The following is a 22,224-nucleotide window of genomic DNA, read 5'->3' on the forward strand; positions in this document are numbered from 1 at the left end:
GGGTTTTGTGATGAACATTTTGTCCGAATTTTTAGGTCCTAGATAGAGGCCGAATTGGCCTTTGCTTAAAACATAAAAGTTGTAGAGAATGACATTTTAGAGATGCCTACGAAATTTCAGGTCAATCGGAGTTGTGTAGAGTGAGAAAAGTTGAAATTACTTTTGCTGTTCTGGTTTACCCGAAATTGGGATTTGCGACTGTAGTTGGTTGTTTTGGCTGGAATTGCTTCCGAATTGGTTATTGAGGTCTTCTGATGAAATTTAGCCATGTTTCTTAGATTTCAACTGGTTTTGAAATTTCTGGATTTGGACTTGTAGAGCCTGAGTTATGATGTTTCCGCTTGAATGCGTTTTGGTGAATCTGTTTTACATTGTTGATGAAGTATCTTGTATTTTTGACCTGTTTGCACTCAAAACTGGGCTGAGTGACCTTCTGTGATATTGTAGCCCTGTCTTTTAGCTTCGAAATGGTGGGTCTTGCACCCTCATCCGACAATCGTAGTGTCTTTGGTGCCAAAACCGTAAAATGACGTCAAAAACTGTTTTCTTGGGTTAAATCTTATTTCCATTTCCGGATTTTCTGGTTTCCTTTAATACTTATATATTCTTATGAAACCTTATTTTGGTAATACTTGGCCTTGGTTTATGACTTGTAAACGAATCTTATTGTGTTTATTTGAATAGTTTTAAGGCTTGTTTTCATTCAGATCATTTCCTAGCTAACTTTTGTACTTGTACTATTTTGAGCCTAGTGAACGGCTTTTGGGAAATGAGATGACTTTTGTGTGAGATGTTGGGACTGATTTACTGATTTGAGGTAATAGTGAAGCCTTAAGGGCTGGAAAAGTAAGAAATTTAGGGGAAGTGCTGCCCGATTTTCTAGGCCGTTTGGTTCCTTAAGTTGGATTTGCCTTTTGGTAGAAATGAAAGGCTTTTGAGTTGTTTGCGCCTAAGTCTTCATGTTACCTTTTTGTTTCCAAGAAAATCATGTTTTTGCACCCTTGCATTAGTATTTATTTTGGCAAGGCATACGACGTGTAGTCGAGCCTCACTTGTGCATTCCGTTTGCTCGATTTAAATATGAAACCTTCAATTGGTTTATTTTGATTATTTTAGGGTTTCTTGGCGATTAAGGCCAATCTGAAGTGAAAACTTTTGAAGTTGAGCCGGTGAGTGTACCACTCCCCTCCATTGCTGTTTAACTTGATTTTTGCTCTGCAATCTGTTTAATTTGTTTGAGACGAGGGTGTACTTTATCACACTCGTTCTCTTGTCTGTTCATATGCCAATTTACTATGCAAAATTTGAATCTGTTATCTGTGTCTGCATATGTTCGGATTTCTATGACCTATGAGCTCAATCCTGTGGTAAGTTATTCGAGTCGGGCCGGTAAGGGCCTGAACGATTAGATAACGAACCACGGTAGTCTGTTCAGGGATTTTGGGTATTGAGACCCTTGATTCCGGGTATACTCGAGTATTACCATTTCTGTTCGTTTGCGGTGAGCGGGCCCGGTAAAGGGGTGTTTGGTGAACGGGATTCGGTGTAAAGAGGGGTCTACGGACGTTGGTTCTATATACGTTGGCGGAGTGTCAACTTCGATCAAGCTTCGGTGACGCAAATGGGAATTTGGCTCCTGAGAGCCACCTGTATCCTTCCTATGTGAATCATTAGTTACTTTACTTTACATCTAGCATGTGTATCTGATTTGTTAAATGTGAAATGCCATGATTTTTCTGCTATATGTCTGGTACCTCATTGAGCGCAAGCTCACCCCTTTCTGTTCCTTTTGTTTTCCTTACAGGAACCTCTTTTGAAAATCATGATTTTGAAAAGCGAGTTGAGCTAGTTAGATAATCTTTTGTTCTTTTGTATAGCTCCTCGAGGGGAAGCAAACTCTAAATGTACTTCGTTTCACTGGTTCCATCTGAATTGTAAACCTAGCGACATGTATATATGAAAATGTTTTTTTTCCATGTGATTTTGGTAAGTTACTGTTAAGTTTGGCGGTTTTCAATCATTCAATTCTTTTGGATCCTATCTCGTGTAATATCGGATTTGTGTGATTCGACTCCGTAGTCCTAGCGAGAGCTAGGCAGGCGGTCCGCCGAACCCTTTGGTTCGCCTTAGGGTAAGGTGGGGCTGTCACACAGTGCTATTTTGAAAACCCCACAATAGAGGTGAGTGCTAGTGTTAGAAACCGGAGGAGATGTTTCTGCAATTATCCCTTGTTCAGAAAATACGCTAGAATGCTTTTGTTTCCGTGTCTGTGTGCGTGATTTCGAGAGACAGAGGCGTGAGCTGCAGAAATTGAAACGGTTCAAATCAAAACCAAAATCCCGACAGAAGTTAACGAAACCTATCAGACTAGTAAATAGCATCCGGAGATGAAACACCAACAGATGCTAACAAAAACCTCAACATCCCTCTGGCGAGACGAAACATCTCAGTAATGTAAGATGAGTGTAGTAAAACCGAATCATTTAGTAAGAGCTTTGCTCATTACTGGTTCAGCGGATCATCCCTCTCTAATCTCAAGCACTCAACTACAGACAGAGTGACTTTTTTATCTCCTTGGTCCACAAGACTGTAATTTGGAAAGAAAGAGCATTCAGCATATCATCCCTCTCCGATGGCAGGCTCTATGTTAGCTCTTCTTAACATTCAAAATCTTGATTGGTGATATTGGGTACCTTTTTGTACCGATGCCCCTGAGGAAAGTTATGTTGTTCCGACCAGTCCCCGCTACCTATCTGTTCAGAACGTATCAAAACTGAACGTATCAAGTGATATGACTTTACCAGTTTCTTTTTGGTTGCAAGTGCACCTGAGGAGATCTAAAATGATAAATTTTAGAAAAAGCAGTCAACACAAGTATGAAGGAACAAAATCGGGGCAAAATGATCTTCTTCCATGGCTTTGTTCATCAAACAAAACCCATCTCTTTTATGTCTCTGTCGTCTTGACACTCAGTTATCACCGATTTCAAATCCTTAATCTCCTTAGAGAGAGAGAGAGAGAGAGCATGGCAGTGAAAAGGAAATGCAATCCTTAAGCTTTGAGCCAAACAACAGAAGATGTCAAGGGTCAGTAAAAGCAACATAAACATATCTGTAACAACAAAACCATAATGATTAGAGTGAAGTACAAAAATTTCTCCTTTCTTTTTTGCATTTTTTTTTTCTGCTCTATTCTTTTCAACATCCGTAATTTAAGAGCGAGAGCGAGAGTGAGAGACTTTGATTTTTTTTTTCTCTCCCAAACTCAAAAAACAGGGAAAAAAAAAATTCTTGCCCATCATCAACCTTTCCTTTCCTTTGTCTTCCGTTCCTCAATAAATGATGTTAAAAGGTCTTTTAACTCAAAATTACAATGAACACCAATGTTACAGATGACTTGATGTTTGACGGAGTGGCGCAAAAAATGAGAAGATCAGAGCAGCGGGGGGATGTGTGAAGGATGCAACTTAGACACCAGCACAAAAGATAAGCCTTACATGAATTATATAGAGATTTTCAGAAAAGAAGTATGTGATTAAAAAAAACAACAACAACAACAACAACAACAACAACAAATTGAGACTCTTTTTCTAGCTAGCTGAAGGTGCACGTTCAGATAACATCCAAGCAGGAATAATGTGCCAAAAGAAGAAATCAATCTTACGTTTTTTTGGCCCATAATTGATTAATAAGATCCACTGAGCTTGCGAGTCCCTCATTTGGCCACTGAATATTCTGCGGGTGAGACTTCTGGCTGTATCAAACCAAAAGGCACGATTGTACATAACTGGTACCACTGCTACTATACTTATCCCAAGGTTTCCTACCAACTGCATTCAGAAAAATCCCAATACCATGCAATTAATTCCTTTGCTCTCCATTAATTTGTTATTCTATATCTTGTCTTAACAGTTATTTATTTTTCCACTAGCACCAAGAAAACAAGAAGGTCTGCTATTTAACATGCATAAACTAAAGTGGATTAGTCTCAAGGCAAAGACATATACTTGTCGAAAAAAATGATCACCAGAACCAGCACAAACCAGATTTCAGAGAGAGGCACAGGCATTTGAGTATGACTCTGTTAATCGAAAATCCTTCACAACAGCGGACGGTGCCTTTTTCATCTAACAAAAAACTAAATAAAGAGGATCCTCAGGTGCTTGTTTCTACAGAACATGAATAAGCGAGCAGGATGACCTGATTTAAGAGAAGAGGCCCAGAAGATGAGCAGCCCAGTGCTCAAACAGCTGATAATCTCTGCTCCATAATCTTCATTCATTAGATCAACATATAATTGAGATTGTGGTTCGGCCAAAGAAAAACAAACTTGAGTTATCCAAAAAAATGGGAAAATGAAGAAAGACTATCCAACAACTGCTAACTCTCTGTATCATTAATAATGGCAGCAGAGGAACAGCTAACAGGAAAGATGACCGAAATATCAGATTTAAGGGTCAAAAGCTGAATAGTAGTGTAGTAGTAACATATAAGGTCGATGTGCACCTAGTTTTCCAATGCGCTCTTTTGCTTTTGGTCAAAATGATACAAGTAATTATACACGATATAACTCTGTGCAATCATGCCATGAGCATTTCTCAGGATGAGGAATGGATTAATTCTTTTCCCGTTTGGACCCTTGTCCATATATTATACTATAGTTTTACCAATATTAATACTAATTATCATTTCTTTTTGCCTAATTAAAAATCCCACTGAAATGGAAAAACTACTTGTAGCCAACTAGAGCATGGAAAAAAAAAATAGAAGAGGAGGAGGAGGAGGAGTTGCATCAACCGACATGAGGGTTACCAATAGTAAGTAACAAGCATGAAGAGTAGCGAAGAAGGATCGAGCCTAGAACAGCAGCAACTTGAAACTACTAACTAGTACTACATTTCATCCAATTTCGTCATTTTCTATTTGAAACTACTAACTAGTACATAGTATAACAATTCGAAGGATTTGCTGCAGTTGATCTTTCTCTTCTAATCACTCTGTCTGTAGTTTCAGATTAGAAAGTGAGCAGAAGATATGCGTCTGTCTGATTATATACACACTCGTCTTCTATAGCATAATCTTTGGTTGGATTCCGATGTGAATTTATTTGGTGCCTTATAGTTCTTTACTCTTTTCACCTTCTTCCCCATTCTCATTTGATTTTACTTTGCTAATTGTATTAATTACTAATAGGGACTCCAAATAGGAAAAGCTGCTGAGAAAAGAGCCGCCGATCGAGTAGAAAGAGTTGTAATCGCAACAACAAAAAAAAAAAAAAAAAAAAGTCAGAATGAGAAACAATAATGATCGAGTAAGTCAAAATTTTGTTGTTTGCAAATTCAATGTATACATATAATATGTTTGTGTATACATATACACATATATGTATACACACACAGACAGAGTACTACTACTACTGCGGACTAAGAAGAAGTACTACCACTAGTAGCTAGTAGTGATAGCAGTAATTTATTCCTTGTGAAGTCAACAAAAAAATAATTTCCTTTTTTTATTCTTTTGGGTAACAAAAAACAATCAGAGCGAGCATTAGCAGAGCCGGCCAGCAGAGATTTGATTCTTCATACATATAGTATGCTCACTATAGCATTGCCTCAGGATCGACTATGGAGGAGCTTATTCACAAACCGGGGGTGAAAGGTAGACCGGCGGCTCTTAACCAGCGATGGCCTTGAATGAAACTATCAACCGTGTACAGAGAAGCCTCCCGTCCTTCAATGAAGCGGCTGCGGGTGAAATTCTTGTTCCTGGGTGCCACTGCTCCCGGCCCCCGATTCGCGAACTCCAGATATTCGCTGGTTTTCTCAAAAGTCTCCCCCTGCCACTCAATGTACCCTTGTGGACGGATCAGATCCCCGATCTCCGTCTGCATGATCACCGTCTTTGCGAATTTCTTCCAGGGTCGTCCCAAGTAATTGGCAACCTGGAACCTCACCGGGAACAGCGCATCTTCTGCCACTATTTGGCAGTTCTGCAGCACCAGTCCCGTCCTGTCCTTCTCCAGCTCTTTCCCGTCCGCCGTCACTGTGTTGTACTGGTTCGGCAACCCTTTTCTCACGATGATCACGCTGTTCTGGATCACCGCCGAACCTTTTCCGAAGATGAAGTCGACTGTCCCCGATATGACGCAGTTGCGGTAGAACTGCCTGTGCGTCTGGTAGTAGAGCGTGTCTTGGAATCCCTCCATCTTGCAGTCGAACACTGCCGCCAAGTCTCCCATGATTCGGAGAGCCACGGCCTGATGTCCCTCGGGTCCCGCCGTGTTCCTGAACGTCATCCCTCGGGCCATGAATCTGTCCCCAAGGGCAGAAAAGGTGGCGGTGTTGGAGGTCTGGATGTGCATGATCCCAAAGTTCTTTCTTCCCGTCACGATGGTCCTATTTGCCCCATCTCCGTAGATAAACACGTTGGCCTGCTTCTTGTCCACGATGACGTTCTCCTCGTAGATCCCGGCCTTGACGTAGATGACGTACCTGCCTTGCAAGTTGGCCGGGTAGGCTGCCAGGGCCTGGGAGATGGTCTTGAATTGTCCGCTTCCGTCCTTGGCGACCACGGCATTGGGCAGAACTCCGCCGCGACGGTGCGCTGCCAAGAGCCTGCGATCTCCGGCGGGAAACCATTGTGGGAAACTCTCCTCGTGGCCCATGACGTCATTGTTCTGGAGGAGACGGCGGCCTCCAGCCGGGGGCAGGATGTTGCCGAGGCTGATGTTGAAACCCTTGAGAAGGTCGGACAAGCTGGCGACGATGCTGACGGCATTGTCGGTGAGCTGAGTGGCGTTAAGCATGCCGTTCTGGAAGGCGCTTCTTAGCTCCGGCTTATCGAATTCGTCGAGGCAATCGGATTGGTAGCTATAGACGGCGCTCAACCAGTTGAGCAACTCGTCCACCCGATCGTTGAGGGTGTGGAGTTCGCTGTCCCCAACGGTGGAGAAAGCAGCTTGGAGCTCGTCGACGGCGTAGCCTAGCAGCTCTTGGCAGTCTTGGGCGGCCACGTGATTGTAAGGATCTTGCTTGGGGTCGACTTTTGAGCCGGTGGCGTTGGCGACCTGCAAGGCCTTCTGGACCTCTTGGATGGTAGCGTTGAGGGCAGCCATGAGGTAGTCCTTGGGGGATGCGGTTGCATTGTTGGCGACGGACTCAACGCTCTTGGCACAGGCATCTTTGAAGTTGGTGGACTCGCAGAAGGTGGTGACGGATTTCATTGAGGAGCCGGCGACGTTGTTATTCTTGGAATCTTCTCCATGTTTTACAACCGCTACCGCACCGATGATCACTCCGACGACGAGAATCAGGGATACTACTGAAACTACAACTTTTCCTCCCATCATCTTGGCGCCAGTAATATACTAGGGTCGAAGATATATATATTTTTTTCTAGTGTATATAGTAATATGTCCTTTCTCTCTCTCTCTGTGCAAAAAAGAATGAGTTTGTTTTTTTTTTTTTTTTTGGGTGCTAGCACTGAAATTTAATCATAGAGAGAGATCGAGAGAGAGGAGGAGGAGGGCAGCCTGAGAATCGAAAAGAAAAGCAAAGAAAAGAATTCTCTTCTTTTCTTTGCCTTGGATGCAATGCTTGGCTTGCTTCTGCTTTTGTGCGAAAACCCATGATGTCTTTTTATAGGTACATGAAATAGAGAATGAGCTAAAAATAGAATGGGGGCATCTGTATCTGTGGTGGCGGTGCATTCCGAAATAGGAGCTGCGATTTGACGACCAATTATGACCGTATATTATATGTTACTCTTCTTAATTTCTCCTCTTCTACTGCGTAAAAATAGAGAGTGATGAGTGGCAAAACGCTGTTTTAGCAACGAATTACATAATAAAAAGGCTAATAATAGCAGTTATAAATATCAGCCGATGATAATGATAATTATATTTATTAATAATATCAGCCAACATCTGCATGCAGAGTACTAATGCATGCACGGTGCATACAAAACTCCTCCGTTTTTTTTCCTCACCTCAATCATATTATTATCCTTGGGTTGGGTCGTTTAGTTTAGCAGTGTTTTTAATCTGATTGGGTGCGTTGACCTGTCGTCGTCCATCACTGTCTTGGTCCATAAATAAATTATTTATTGGTTCCAAATGTATGATCATGCCTCCACTCCAATTAACCAAATGTATTTTACTCTTCACCCTTTTATTTCATTCATTTTTTTCTTTTTAATTTTTTTGGGTAATAACATTCATCCTTTTTATTTTATTTTATTTTATTCTCTTGGGTCAAACACGATTCCTATTGAGAGACATCTCTCAGTTTTTCTCACATAAGATATATATATATGATTAATTTTCTATAAATTAACAGTGTATACATTTTTATTATTGGATATATGACACATAATCTAAATTTGAATTTAAAACTCAAATTTTGCATCAGCATCGTGATAGTGTATAGGACTTATTCATATATATATATATATATATTGCGGTCAGCAGCAGTCATAAGTCTTGATTTTCGTATATTAATTCCTAACTCCCATCAAACTGTTACTCACCCAAGTCAAATTGCATTACTCCGCACGCATTGACTTGTTTGGAGGGGATTCAAAAAAGTAAACTACTGTGTTTTTGCATCAAGCCCACCACCACGGCGACATAGCTGCCTGCATAAGAATTCGACACTGAAACCTATGAAATCCTCACTGTCAGGGTCATCTGTACGAAAATCTAACGACAAACAGCGTGCTCCTACTTTCTTTTCTTTTCTTTTTTTGGGCACCAAAATAGTTATTTAACTATTAATCCCTCCCTTTTTTTATAACTGTCGTTTAAGGTTTTGCACACCAATTAAGAAAAAATTTTCATTGTTTAAATCTATACACTACTTTCCTTTTGCACCCTCATTAATTGTCCAATTCACCTATGTTTTCTCTCACTATAGTACTTAATGGTGCTGTTTTACTAGACCAAAAGCAATGCAAACTAACTCCCACCAAACTAAATGTTTCTAAAATGAAACTAAATGTTTCTAAAATGAAAAACTTTCCCACCAAAAATTTTCACCTAAATTTTTAATCTGAAATTTTAAACATTTTTAACTCCCACCAAATATTTTGAGAGGCTATAAGGACTTCACTATATAAATTAGTCTCAAAAGAAATACATTATTATTTGTATTCTTTTAGACATGGCTTCAAAACATAAACAGCCTCTTCTTGAAATAGATTTAAATATTGAATTCACACAAGCACATGTTGAAGATAGAAGTACTCTAAAGGAAGCCTACAACCATTTACCGGATCTTAACATTGATGCAGCCGGTGATTTTATTCTTGACCTTAATGTCATTCCAAGTTCTTCAATTAATGCATGAGATGTTAACACCAACTCAACCGTTGTTGGATCTAAATCAAGAGCCATCTACACTTTGTGAAGATAATATTGGTACCTAATATTTTTTCTCTTATTATCTCATTTAATTAGATCATTTACCTTTTTCCGTTATTTTTAATTTAAATATGGTTATACTCCCTGCTTCATTAGATCATTTAATTAGATCTAATTCTCAACATATTAGACATTCTAATTCTATACACATTTATTGTTAAAGCCATCATATTGATCATTTCACAAATACGGTCTCTCCATTCTCAAATAAATGTGATTATTGTTAATTACATTGATTTAAATGTGATTTATTCTCCATTCGCCATCATATTATTGAATTAAATGTGATTTATTCTCCATTCTCAACATTCTAATGATTTGTTTGTATGATATTAAACAGAGTATGTAGATGTTGACACTGAGAATATCATGGAAGAAGCAGAAAATCAACATAATATTCAAACTTTGTCCAATGATGGAGAAGAACAAAAGGGGTTCAACATAGAAAAGAAAAAAGAATATGGAGGGGCAGATAATTACTAGGGTTGTTACAAAAGAAAAGTAATAATTACTAGGAGTAGTAATTAAGAACCTTGTATTGGAAAAGAGAGATAAAAGGGTAAAATTGTGAAAAAATAATTAATGCTGCATGGGGATAGTAAAACGACAGATAAAAGTACTTAAGAACAAATTTCTTAAACGACAGTTATAAAAAAAGGGAGGGAGTATAAAGTATGCTTTTGTTTGTTACCTTAACTAACTTGCACCAAAATACTCTTAATTGAGAGTGAGTAGCCTTTTTTTCGCCCTCACGGGATGGTCCAACGATAAGCCGGCTTTTAAGAACTTTTGCGGTCCTGGATTAGAATCTTATCTTGAACTTAAACCCCATGACTCGCTCGGGATCACTGTGTGGAGCCGTGGCGCACTCCTCCGATTTAATGTGCCGGCTCGGGTCCTAAAGATTCGAGTAGGGCATGTTCTGAATTACCAAAAAAAAAAAAATAACTTGCACTTTTGTTTTGTTTTAAGGTAGTGGAATGAATATTTTGACTAAACATTAAAAGGTTTAGTCACCCATACTAAAAAGGTTTAGTCACCCAAACACAGGATTCTACACGAAGACTCTGGGGCAAGTCCATCAACTCTTCGAGAGTGTCAAGGTCCACCAAACTGAGTCGGGATTCTCTGTCCCATATTTTATATCCATTTTCTTATTCAATATAAAATTACGTAATTTTACTTATTATATCTATTACTGTGACACATAAAAAAGAAAGACTGTTTGGTTGCCTCCAGCATAAGAACTAATTTCTAACAAGTAAAATTCATTTAAAGGGAGTTAATATCATTAAAAAGTGAACAAGATTACTTTGATACAGCCAAATCATCACAATCAGAGTAAAATGCTTTGACACAGCCAAGTCCCAGGGCTTAAGTGAAACCCAAAAAAGAAGAAAGAAGAAGAAGCATAAGGGAGCCAAACCGTCCTTCTTTTTTATATGTACCATATCAACAGATATAATAAGTAGAACTATATAATTTTGCATTAAATAGAAAAATTGACACGAAATATTCGACAGAGAATCCAGGCTCAAACAAACCAGTACCATTTAGTACTACTAAACAACACAAAAGAAAAAAATTAGAAGGAACGGGAGGGGAGGGGTATACGACTATACGAGAAGAAGGCATGGAGGGAGAGGAGGCCAAATTGCTGCTAGGATTTCCTCCTCACTCTCATCCCTCTCCATCCCAGGTAGGAGGATTCGAATTCCATAATCATCAGCCGGTTTGGTCATTACTATATTAATTGAGCAAGCATGTATGTAGAATTGGCCCCAATTCCTTCCTTGTACTTTTGAATTCTATTCGGCTGCCATCCAATTCGAGATTCGTCATCGGACCATTCTATCTATGATTGTGGTTAGCCAAGTAGCTAGCTGGTAGTCGCTATAAAATTTTTGAGATCCCTTATTGTTCAGCTTTCTTGTACTACTGCTGTTATTGTGCCTTTAATACCTGTAATTTTTTTTTTTTTGTTTGGTTTTAATGGCAAGTGAAGTGGAGGGATACTACTCCGTACTTATTGTTCTTTCTCTCTCGGTCTCTCCTTCTTTGTTGGGTTTATGTACTGCTTTACTTTGTACGGAATTAGTGAATGGCAGTATCGCTCATGATTGATTCAGGAATAGATGATGGATGGATGGACGGACTACATCTTGATTGATGAATAACCTACAGTTAGAGAGAGTAGTTAGCAGTAATCCCCATTCTTCTTCCTTAATTAGATTAGTGGGTTAATAAAGGGTACAGCAGCAGCAGTTGTAACTGTTAGTAGCTTTCTATCATTTTTTTTTTCCATTGAATTGAATGTTTTGATGATAGTAGTGGATGAAATTAATGTACTAGTACTACGTTGCTGCAGGTGAAAACTGCTTACAAGTCCAAGGTCTGGGACACTCATCCTGATCGCTTTCCTCCTCATCTCAAATCCAAAGCTGAGCATCGTTTTAAGTTGGTAACACTACTACTAACTGCTCTTGCCTAGTGCTAGTAAATACCCAGTACTGCTTTTCTTTTCTTTCTTTTTTTTTTTTTGGTGTCTGTCAAGGTTTGCAGCTTTTTCCCGAGACTTGCTATCCCATCGTATGAGCTTTCCCCTGTAGCAGCTAGTTCTTATACCGTCTCCTTAATTTCTCCCCCCCTCCAAATGCAGATATCAGAAGCTTATGCTTGCCTTCGATCTGGTATTTCCCCTTTTTCTTTACTTTTTTATTCTCTGTCTTTGCTTTCCGGATATACCTATTCCTATCTTTTCATCCACTCTCTCTGATTAGTTTTTTGGATTATTTCCATTTTACAGTTTTACACATTTCTCTTGCAAAATCTCGTGCTATGTAAATAAGGAGATTTTAGCTGACACATAAGATGGACATTGAACCCAAGGGTTCTAGATTCATCTTTAAGTACCTGCTCCTAGCCTCAAGTCTCTATTTGCTTACCTGGTCAATAATCCGAAGCGCTGTCTAAATTTCCAGTATTCATGACTCTATTTGGTTGTCTGTACTTAGTTTTGCTCTTTCTTGCGTTTCTAATGCAAACTTCTGCTGCTCTTTCAAGTTTGACCTGTGACAACCAAGATTTCATTTGAATTCTCTTTTCTACTTAAATTTTGATAATTTCCTAAAAAGTACCACTACATGTTTGGGTTTAGAATATGGAAAGGTGGAATGTGTAATTTACCAAACATAATTATAAACTGCTCTGCCCCTAGTGTAGAACTATTTGTTCACTAAAGGCTGATAAAACCAAGGATGTGGATCATCCTAACCGACTAGGATCTGATATCTTGTACTAATAATGTGTCAATGCTTCAATCACTAGCCAGAAATTTCGAGCCCTTGTTATTCACAGTTCACCAAAACTTTGCAGATCCTAATATAATTTCCATAATTATGCTGGACAAAATGGTTCCTTTGGGTGTTACCTCTTGAAAAGCCATATTCTGCTTGTTGAGCTGCTTTTGTCATGATCTGTGCTAAATTGAGGTGTGGGGATATCTGGGGTACACAAACAACTATTGACGCCACAACTTGACTGCATTATTGGATTGAATATATTAATCTCTAGAACTCTGAGTCGGTGAGAATATGAGATATTTCGCTCCCACGGGATTTGCAGGTGGTAAACAAGAAAATTTACACAAGGGTAACATGTTGGCCATTGAATGAATTGTGTAAGACTTTTTCTCTCCCACTTGTTATTTATCTGGTAAATGTATTCTCATCCATGATCAGCATCATATTCAAAAGTTGTGAGAAGTGGAGTTCCAAGAGCATGTGGCAGTGGGGGGCATCGCGCTCTGATTGCTGCTCCCTTCCTCCTTATTGTTCTGAGCACTGTTGCTTTTGGAGGATCAATTGTTACCAGGTTATCAGAATCTAATGATAAAGATCTTCATTAGTTAATTAAATTACTGAGTTGGTCTAAGTGGTTATATACTTTGTTATGATATGCATCAGGTCTTACAAACGACAAAAGGAGGCTTATCCTTCTCATAACCCTTTTCTGCCTTGATCATAACCACCAGGCAGACCATCTCGTTTTAGCAGTGTATGGGTTCTTGTCCAAAACTTTTACATGTTAGAAGTTCATTTTCTGCTGTCTTTGCAATTCTAAGGTGTTGGTGCAAACCAACCATATACTTGGTTGTCATTGTCTTCAGTTGAATAGGGATACAATCTTCTGACAAATTAATGCTCTCAATAGGATTCATTATTGCAAAATTTGAGCCTGAAAAACTACTTTATACCTAAGACTAATAAGGGCCATTTGACAACTATTTGGTGTTTTGGCCCCTTTTTTTTTCATTTGGAAAATCTGAAATCTTGATAGTGATTTTATCAAGGAATATAAAAATAAAAAAGGAAGGTGGTATCTACACTATTACCTGACCTTTTGTATGTGTATCTGAAAATCCAGAGTTCGACCAATTAGTTGCTGTCTTCTATTCCTTCATTTTTTCACATTTAGGATTATCTCGTCGGTCTTAATTGGAATGTATTTGCTGTTGTTGCCCTTCATAATTGTTGAAAGCAACCGAAGAGATTGATGGTTTGTGCTCAAGAATTCATACTCGGTGCCTTATGTTCTTTTGGTGTGTTCCACGCAGCTTGTGTGGGTTGGGCAGTTTGTTTCTCCGTTTTTCAGTCAATTTCCATAGCCTTCAACAATTTTGTTTGAACCAGTGCACTGAAGTAGCTGGGAATGTTTAAGGTGTTTGTTATTAGAGGGCATGTTGTGCTGTAAGAGTAATTCATTCTTGTGTGGGATTTAAGAGAACATTTTGATCTGGGGTTAGACCTCTATTCATTGTTTGGCCTTTTCAGTTTAATTGTTCTGCGAGATTTTTGGTTCACACATTCTTTTGGCTGTGGATGATGTCATGCAATGAATAACTGACATATATATTTACCAAGTTTTTTTTTTTTCACTTGCAATATTAATCATCTAGAGTGGAAGATCTTGGCTGTGTGATGTTGGCCCGGAGATATGGCGGATCGAGATAAGGTGAAAATTATGCTGATCAAGAACAGGAGTCTAGCAAATTAAAATAAGTTGTGGACGAGCCAGCAAGGGTGATAAAGGAGATCCTTTGGGATATTAGAAGCATTGTTGTTGGTTGGAGACCACTAACCAGGCAACTGGAAACATCTAGACTTAGTTTTAGAGCTAGGTGTTTCCTTAGGCTGTGGCTGATCCTCTCTAATGTGCATAAGTAAATAGTTAGCATACTTGTTTTAAAAAAAAAACTTGTTTCAATTAGTTTTAGGGGTCTCCAAGTTCAATTGTTAACCATGTCACATATTTTAGTGTCGCGATGAAATAATGATGCATGTTGACATGAAGGTGATCGTAATGCATGAGGAAAATCACGTGGTTACAATATATACCATGTGATATTTTTGAAACCTTAGGGGTGTTAGGTGATATTAGGAAAAATCTTAAGGAAGGTATCTGATATTATCCCAAAATAATAATCCTACCTAAGCATTTTTTGTGTTGTACAAACTAGGGCTGCACATGAGTAGAGCCGATCATGAGCATCTCAAGTTATAACTCAATTCGAGCAGCTCAAGTCAAAGTTCAATTCGACTTCAAGTTAATCAAGTCGAACTCGAGTTCGAATTTGAGTTCAAAGATATTTAATTTGTTAGCTCACGAGTCGATTTGATTTTATATATTTTCATTTTTATTTTTTATTTTAAAGTGAAATTATATATATAATATTTTATTATTTGTTTAGAAAAATTATCATTTTATTTACTTTTAAAAAATTAAATAACTATTTTTTTTTATTTTTTTAAAACTCGAACTCGGCTCGAATATGAGTCGATCTCGAACTTTACATTGAGAACTCTTCAAGCTTGAATTCGAGATCGAACTTGATAAGATTAACTTGAGACTTGACTCGATTCGTTTGAAATCCTAGTACAAACGAATGACTGCAGTCCTAGTACCTAGTAGTCTGGCTTACAGGAGTAGAAAAGTTTGTTGAGATGGTTCTCACAGCATGTGGTAATTCCTAAGTCAACGAAACAAAGTCTTATATTGAGAGGAAGCAGCGGTAAATTGGCAAATTAAGATATGCCCAAGAAAGGACAAGAGTACTTGCGTTGCGATTATGCGTTTCTTAAAGAAGCGGACAAAATGGTTGTGCACTGTAGTAACGCTTGAAATTAGCAACAGGCAATAATAGAGAGAGGACATCGGTTATGTAAGGACATAAGTTTTATGATGGCTAGATTCCGGTGGGGGGAAGAGAATGGCAGGAGCAAGATGCATTGGTGGTGCTCCTAGAATAAGCTTACTAAGGACAAGATTAGAGGGGGATTGGAATTCGGGGACCTACAGGATTTTAATAAGGCACTTTCGACAAAGCAAATTTGGAGACTAGTATCATGCCCCAATCTGTTGGTAAGCAGGATTATGAAGGCCAAGTATTATCCAGACAGCTCAATATTCCAATGCAAAGTGAATCAAACAGCCTTCTGGATCTGAAAAAGCCTGACAAGTGTAAGAGAGGAAGTAGGGAAAAGCACTTGGAGAAGAATAGGGAATGGCGAGCACTTGAATCTGGAAAGACGGATTCCTAACAATAAAGATGGGAAACCAACAACCAGCAAGCCTTAGAACTGCAGATTACAAAAAGTGGAGGTGCTGATAACTAATTTCAAATTGAATAAACATCTGATTTTTAGAACCTTCAATGGAAAGGATGCTGCAGAAATTTTGAAGATTCCAATTAGCCTAGCAGGAAGAGAAGACTGCAATTTCTGGACTAAGAACAATAATGGTCAATATTTTGTCAAGTCAGCTTACAAGGCTTTGAGTAAAGGAAAGGAAATAACGCAGAGGGAACTCAGATGGCAAGGGGAATCAAGCATCACTGGACAAAGAGATAAGGAGTGGAAGCAGAAGTGGAGACTGAACATTAAGAGCAAATTAGAGACCTTCATGTGGAAGTGTTTGAACAAAGCTCCCCTAGTGAATGAACTGATATATTGTGGGATCAGAATGGGGGAGCCACTATGTAAGATATGTGGGGAAGAAGAGGAAACGGTGGAGCACTTGTTCTTTTTCTGCAATCAAGCAAAGAATGTGTGGAGATTGGCACCATTGCATTGGGATGCACTTGCAGATCACAGAGGAAACTTTAATAAATGGCGGAGTGGTCTGATGGAAGCTACAAGCAGGACAGAAGGAGATAACCACCAAGTACTCATTGTTAACATTCTTTAGCAACTGTGGAAAGCTAGCAACGAGAAGGTGTTCAATAGTAGATACAGTCACACCTTTGAAATTGTACAGAAAACTCATCTAGAGTGGCTGGAGTTTACAGAAGCTCATGTAAAAGACAAACGAGTGAGCATTTAGAAAACAATATCAGGGAATGAGTAAGGACAGAACAGCAATGATGAAGGGAACTTGATGAACATTGTAGTGGAGGTAGGCAAGCAGGATGAAGGAAGGCCACTAGGAATTGGAATAGTGGCTATTCAGGCCAATAATAGACATGTAGCTTGGGCCACCAGGGAAAGAAGCACAGGGAATAGTGTGTTGGATTATGGTGAAGCGATCAAACAAGCATTGTGTAAAGTAAGGGAGAAACATTGGCGAGACGTGAATGTGCAAGTTTCATCTTCTCAATTGCTGCGTTGTTTGAAGGCGAACAAAGTGAAAGACATCAAACTTTTTGCTCAAATGGAGGACATCCAAATGTTAGGATCATTATTGTTTATGAAATACTCATTTGGCTTGGCATCTCACCAAAATAGAACGACCAGTAGTATAATTAGCTTTTATTCTACTAAGTTAGTACAAAATGAGGAATACTTGAATTCTCAATGTCTAAGTACACGTTTGTAAAACTCAATATGAGCCTTTGTTTAAAATTGTATAGTTTGTTTTGATATCAATAGTATTTCTAATGTTTCTGTAAAAAAATATATAGAGAGAGAGAGAGAAAGGAAGCAGCGAAAACAAAATAGGAGAGTGGGTACTGTATATGACTTACAATTTGTCAGGGTTCAACTGTATAATTTTAGATTTGAACTCAAATCCTGTATTAGTGAGTTTGGTTTAACTAGGGGTGGCAACGGGGACACAGGCCCGTTCCACGGAGGAGTCCCTCCTGGGACGGAACGGGAGTTTACATGCTCCGTTCCCCATATACTAATATAAAGTTTTTTAGATAAAATGATGATTTGGTTATTTTTAGCTTACTTCAATTTTTTAACATATTATAAGTTGTTTAAACAAATATATATGATGATTATAAGTTAGATTTGGTTTTAAAAGTAGAGGAATGAATTAAAAATGATGTTTAACTTTGATGATCTAATCAACGTCGACCCCCGGGACACGGTAGAAGAATACGAGCTGGGCAATGACGTGGTCCCATTATTAGTTGAATGGGATATCAATCATGTATGAACTTCAACGATCAACAAATCAATCAGCTACTTACCATCTCTCTCTCTCTCGCTCTCACTGAAGTCTGAACTTAAACGAAGCTTTATCCATCAATTACCAATTTCTCTCCCAGGCTGGCTGGCACTTGGGTTTGGATGTGATTATAAATAGTTGCAGAAGCAGGTCACCTCCCCATTCCAAGACTAGCCCAGTAGTACAATGGTTCTTGCTAAGCGTTTACAGTCAAAAATCACACAACATCAAAATCATCTTCAAGGCCCAAAAAATGAAATTCAGCAGTAAGATAGATAAAAAGTGCATTCAAAACGCATTTACAAGCCCACAACGGAAGAAGACGTATTATTTGACATCTTCTCACCATCTTTTTTGAGTTTTTGACACTTGAAGAAACCCCTTCATTAATTAAGAGTACCTCTCGTTGCACAGCAAAAACAATACCCCACTCAGATCTTGCCCAGCTTCCCATACGCAACATGTAGGAGGACACCACAAGCGAAAATGAGCATGACACCAAAATCATCCCATAAATAAATCTCATCAGATTTATCCATGCAGGAAAAAAAAACCCGGCTCCCACTGAAAATACCCTTCCCTTGTTAAGATTCCAGATAGTTTAGCTAGCAACTTTTAAAAACAAATCCTTCACCAGATTGGTAATTTATCCTAATGGGGTGGGTATTCACAGCTTTATCACAGTGAAGAATCTTATGCCGGATGAAGGCATTCCATAAAGTTCCAAAGCTAATTTGAGAATTTTAGACACCTGAGGTAAAAATACTACTAGTATGTGCTAATTTGTTTAAGGTCTAGGTTCACAATAATAATGTCTGGAATCTTAAACTCTAAAACGAATGACCAGGGAAGAATACCTGTACCACATACTTCGTAATACTTGTAACATGTCGTGCTGTACCTGTTACCAGTTCATAAATTTTGCATCAAAGAGAACCCGTCTTTCAGTTCCAGACTAACTGACCTTGTATGCAAAACACCTGTTACGATGCGATACAATCTCTCAATCAAATCAATCACGCCTGATTTTCTGGAAGAGTGACAGTGATTGGCTGCCATCCCGATTGAGCAACTATTACCCACCTCCTGACGTTGATTATCATGTACAAAACCTGAAGTACCTCACCCAGTGACAAATCTTTCAAGCATCCACTTTTCAGAGTCAAAGCTGCTTCATACCTGGACAGCAAAGCTTGCAACATTGAAGTGAAGCTCACACATTTGAATGTTTAAACTGTATCACCACCATACCGAAATGCAATTCAATTACCTGCTCTCAGAAGCCATCAGTGCTGAACGTCCATAGGAAGAAGCAAGGAACTGCTGAATCACGTCCCACATCGGTTTTGGATACTGTTTGGTGTTACTATCAATGGGGTTGACACACTTCCATAACCTCTCAAGCCTACCAACATATAGCTGTACGTCTCCTAGATTTTGCTTTACAATCATCTGTTGCTCAAGCGCAAAATCCAAGGCCTTTCTTACATCAATGTTGCGAAATTTCGGATTGCCATAGCGTATGCAACTGGTTATGTTTGCTTCGCTAGGGATAATTTTTTCCACCTTAAGTGTATTCAAGGCCAGTAAGATAACTCCTACAAGGCCCCGAGCATATTCAGGCGGCGGCTGGCATCCTTCACTCCCCCAAACACTCCCATTACTTGGAGCAGCTCGTGGTGTAAGTGTTACCGAGGGCGAGATTGGACAGGGTAAAGCAGGATTCTGATTATACTTGTTATCTCCCGAATTATAATAAGTTGGCGGGCCAGCATGCAAAGCAACGCCAGAAGAACTATGTGCTCCATATGAGCTAGCTAGACCTGAACATTTCATGGAATTGGACCTAAGATCTTTTTCCCTTTGCTGGTTGGAATTAGCAGCATTTTTCGGACAATCTAGTAAATTAAGCTTGGCGATATCGGTTGGGTTTGGGAACGAGGCAGCAGTGTTCCTAATTCCATCAAGCCCTGGAGGACAAGGGAGAAAAGCACCACCGGGACAGTTAGGCTGGAAAAGATTATCTGGAATAGGAGCACATTGACATTGAGTGAGCTGACATTTGTAAAAGCTATTGCCAATGTCAGCTGAAGCAAAAAATGGAGGTAGACCTACTTGAAGATGGCGAGACCGAGCTGAAACCAAAGAATTCATGAGGAGCTTTCTTAAACTGGATTTCTGGATGGCTTTCTAGTGGCTGAGAATAATCGGTGCCGGAGTTCTCGTGCATCCGTGACGGCATACTTGATGCTCTAGCGATATATAGTTGACTCGGGGGGTCTTTAATAACAAACTTGGTAGATAGTCGAGCATCAGGGATGGTCGAGTCAGAAAGCGAAGCAGGCGAGGAATCATGGCGTGACATATTGCCGAGTTCCGCAGGCGTAAGAGGAGAACCTCCAGAAACAAGGGTTGTCCAACGCCAGACGCTCTTGGCGGCGGCAGCAAGAGCAGCGGAAGCTTGTAGAGGTTGTGCAAGAAGAATGTTGTACCTGCGCATGCGTAATTGATGGAGAGCATTGGAGAAATCGCGGTCACCAGAAATAAGCAGATAATTTGCAGGAGCAGGATTGTCAACAGCCCAGAACAGCATATCAACAAGAATTTTCTTGTCACTGGCGTCCTTTGCCCCTGTTGAGAAATGTACGGACGAGAAGATGGTTAGTTATAGGATCTGGGAGCTAAAATGTAAAGGCAACTTCTTCATTTGATTTTAAGAGGATGAGAATGAAGATTGATGGAGGAGTGAATTGCAAAGTCGCGAGCACTACTAGAGAAGAAGGAAGGAAAAGGCAAAAAAAGAAAAAGAAAAAAAAAGAAAAAAAAAAAGAGCGCGTGTGTAGAAAGTGAAGGAATTGAGTGATTTGGGAATCGTAAAATAATACCGGCGGGGACGTGATTGAGTGCGATGCCGGTGCTGGAGAGAGCTTGCTGAACAGAAGAGGGGATGCGGTTGGTGTCGCCGTAGGCGGAGATGGATACGGGCCCACAATAGTCGAGCTTGACCAGTGCGGAGCTTATGTTCTGGGCGATTACGTGGGCTTCGCACCCTCTGGGTACCTGGCAGTTCTCTATGTCCCACCAAACCGACGTCTTCGCCGCGCTGTACTGCCCTTCCGCCGCCCCACCTCCACCTCCACCTCCGCCACCACCCTTCTCCATTCCTGATTTCATGCCTTCGCCGCGCTGTACAAGTAGCCGTGTGCTGTTTATTCTTCTTCTTCTTCTTCTCGGTCTATATATATATATATATATATATATATATGGCGGGTCCGTCTCTCTGTCACTACATCATCAGCATCAGAGTGAGCGAGCGTAAGCTGGGAATCAGGCGGAGGAGGCACCTTTCTTTCTTTCTTTCACCCACCACGACGTCGTCCCTCCGGTCCGGCTTTTCCAGGCCTAATCGTGGGAGTACGTACTACTCTATTAAATAAATACTCCACCACTAATTACCACGCTTATATATATATATATATATATATATATCTCTATATAATTAAGAACAGATTTCGAAATTATATTAAACAAATTTAATGAGTTACTGGTTGCTTTAAATTTGATCACCGCCACTTAACTTTGGTTCCCCAGACTAGAGAGGCCCGTCGCTGTATAATTATTATTAGGGTTAATATCAGAAACCTCCCTTGAGGTTTCTTCTAATCACACCTAGCACCCTTCATGTTTTCGAAATCACACTTAGCACCCCTGGAATGACAATTTTGGTATCATTGTCAACCCCTCATTATTTTTGTTCCACTTTTACCCTCCTTGTGAACTCTATTTACGTAACTCACATCCCACCAACTTTGGTAACACTACAAAATCGTGCCTGAACAGTGTAACATGTTTTGAACATTTTGTAATTTTATGTAAGTTTCTTGTACATCTTTATAATAGATTGCGTTTTTATTATTAAGTTTTACAAATAATTCACATAGAGTTACACATTGTTTAAAAAATGTTACATTGATCTGAACGGAGATAAAAAAAAATATGTGAATATGGATTCTCATAATGGCAACAATAGTTTTAATATGTGGTTGTAGTTGTAAATAAACTTGCTCTTCCATTTTTGTGAAAATAAGGTAGTATAAATAGCTTTTTGTGCATCCTAGTTGAATGGAGTTTATAAGTTATTAATATTGCGATACCCTATTGTCAAGTAGAAATTGCTTGTTGATGCTATATACTCATGAATTCCCATCATCTTCGAAATACTTTCAGATTGTGTTATTATTCACTTAGGAATTGCAAAAAGTTAACATCACTGGAAACTCCATGACTATTTAATATTAGGGAGTGGGATAGGAACAGTTGTTAGATCAACCATCCCTATATAGTGTAACATTTTTT

General features: G+C 39.3%; 3 protein-coding genes across 7 annotated transcripts; 1 reads left to right on the plus strand and 2 right to left on the minus strand.

Moving 5' to 3' along the window:
* Positions 1-5,637: 5,637 nt before the first annotated feature.
* LOC113774915 (pectinesterase 4-like) lies at positions 5,638-7,347 on the minus strand. Its single transcript, XM_027319570.1, has one exon. It carries the CDS (start codon positions 7,345-7,347, stop codon positions 5,638-5,640), a length of 1,710 nt encoding a protein of 569 aa, XP_027175371.1.
* A 3,626-nt stretch (positions 7,348-10,973) lies between these two features.
* Positions 10,974-14,981, plus strand: LOC113776452 (dnaJ homolog subfamily B member 6-like). Of its 5 annotated transcripts, none has more exons than XM_027321735.1 (7): positions 10,974-11,116; positions 11,786-11,878; positions 12,077-12,107; positions 13,042-13,068; positions 13,158-13,290; positions 13,383-13,473; positions 14,375-14,981. In XM_027321735.1, the coding sequence occupies exons 1-6, from the start codon at positions 11,051-11,053 to the stop codon at positions 13,435-13,437; spliced, it is 405 nt and encodes a 134-aa protein (XP_027177536.1). In that variant the 5' UTR covers positions 10,974-11,050; the 3' UTR covers positions 13,438-13,473; positions 14,375-14,981. The 5 variants fall into 5 exon arrangements, with proteins under 5 accessions (XP_027177536.1, XP_027177525.1, XP_027177572.1 ...); XM_027321724.1 differs by lacking the exon at positions 14,375-14,981 and adding an exon at positions 13,957-14,278; XM_027321771.1 differs by lacking the exon at positions 14,375-14,981 and adding an exon at positions 14,033-14,278.
* Positions 14,982-18,122: 3,141 nt separating this feature from the next.
* LOC113774920 lies at positions 18,123-21,030 on the minus strand. Its single transcript, XM_027319583.1, has 4 exons — positions 20,754-21,030; positions 19,984-20,499; positions 19,139-19,892; positions 18,123-19,047 (listed from the first exon to the last, which is right to left on the minus strand). The coding sequence occupies exons 1-4, from the start codon at positions 21,028-21,030 to the stop codon at positions 18,885-18,887; spliced, it is 1,710 nt and encodes a 569-aa protein (XP_027175384.1). The 3' UTR covers positions 18,123-18,884.
* Between the last annotated feature and the right edge of the window lie 1,194 nt (positions 21,031-22,224).

Source organism: Coffea eugenioides, chromosome 1, assembly GCF_003713205.1.
Source record: "Coffea eugenioides isolate CCC68of chromosome 1, Ceug_1.0, whole genome shotgun sequence".
NCBI classification, from domain to species: domain Eukaryota; kingdom Viridiplantae; phylum Streptophyta; class Magnoliopsida; order Gentianales; family Rubiaceae; genus Coffea; species Coffea eugenioides.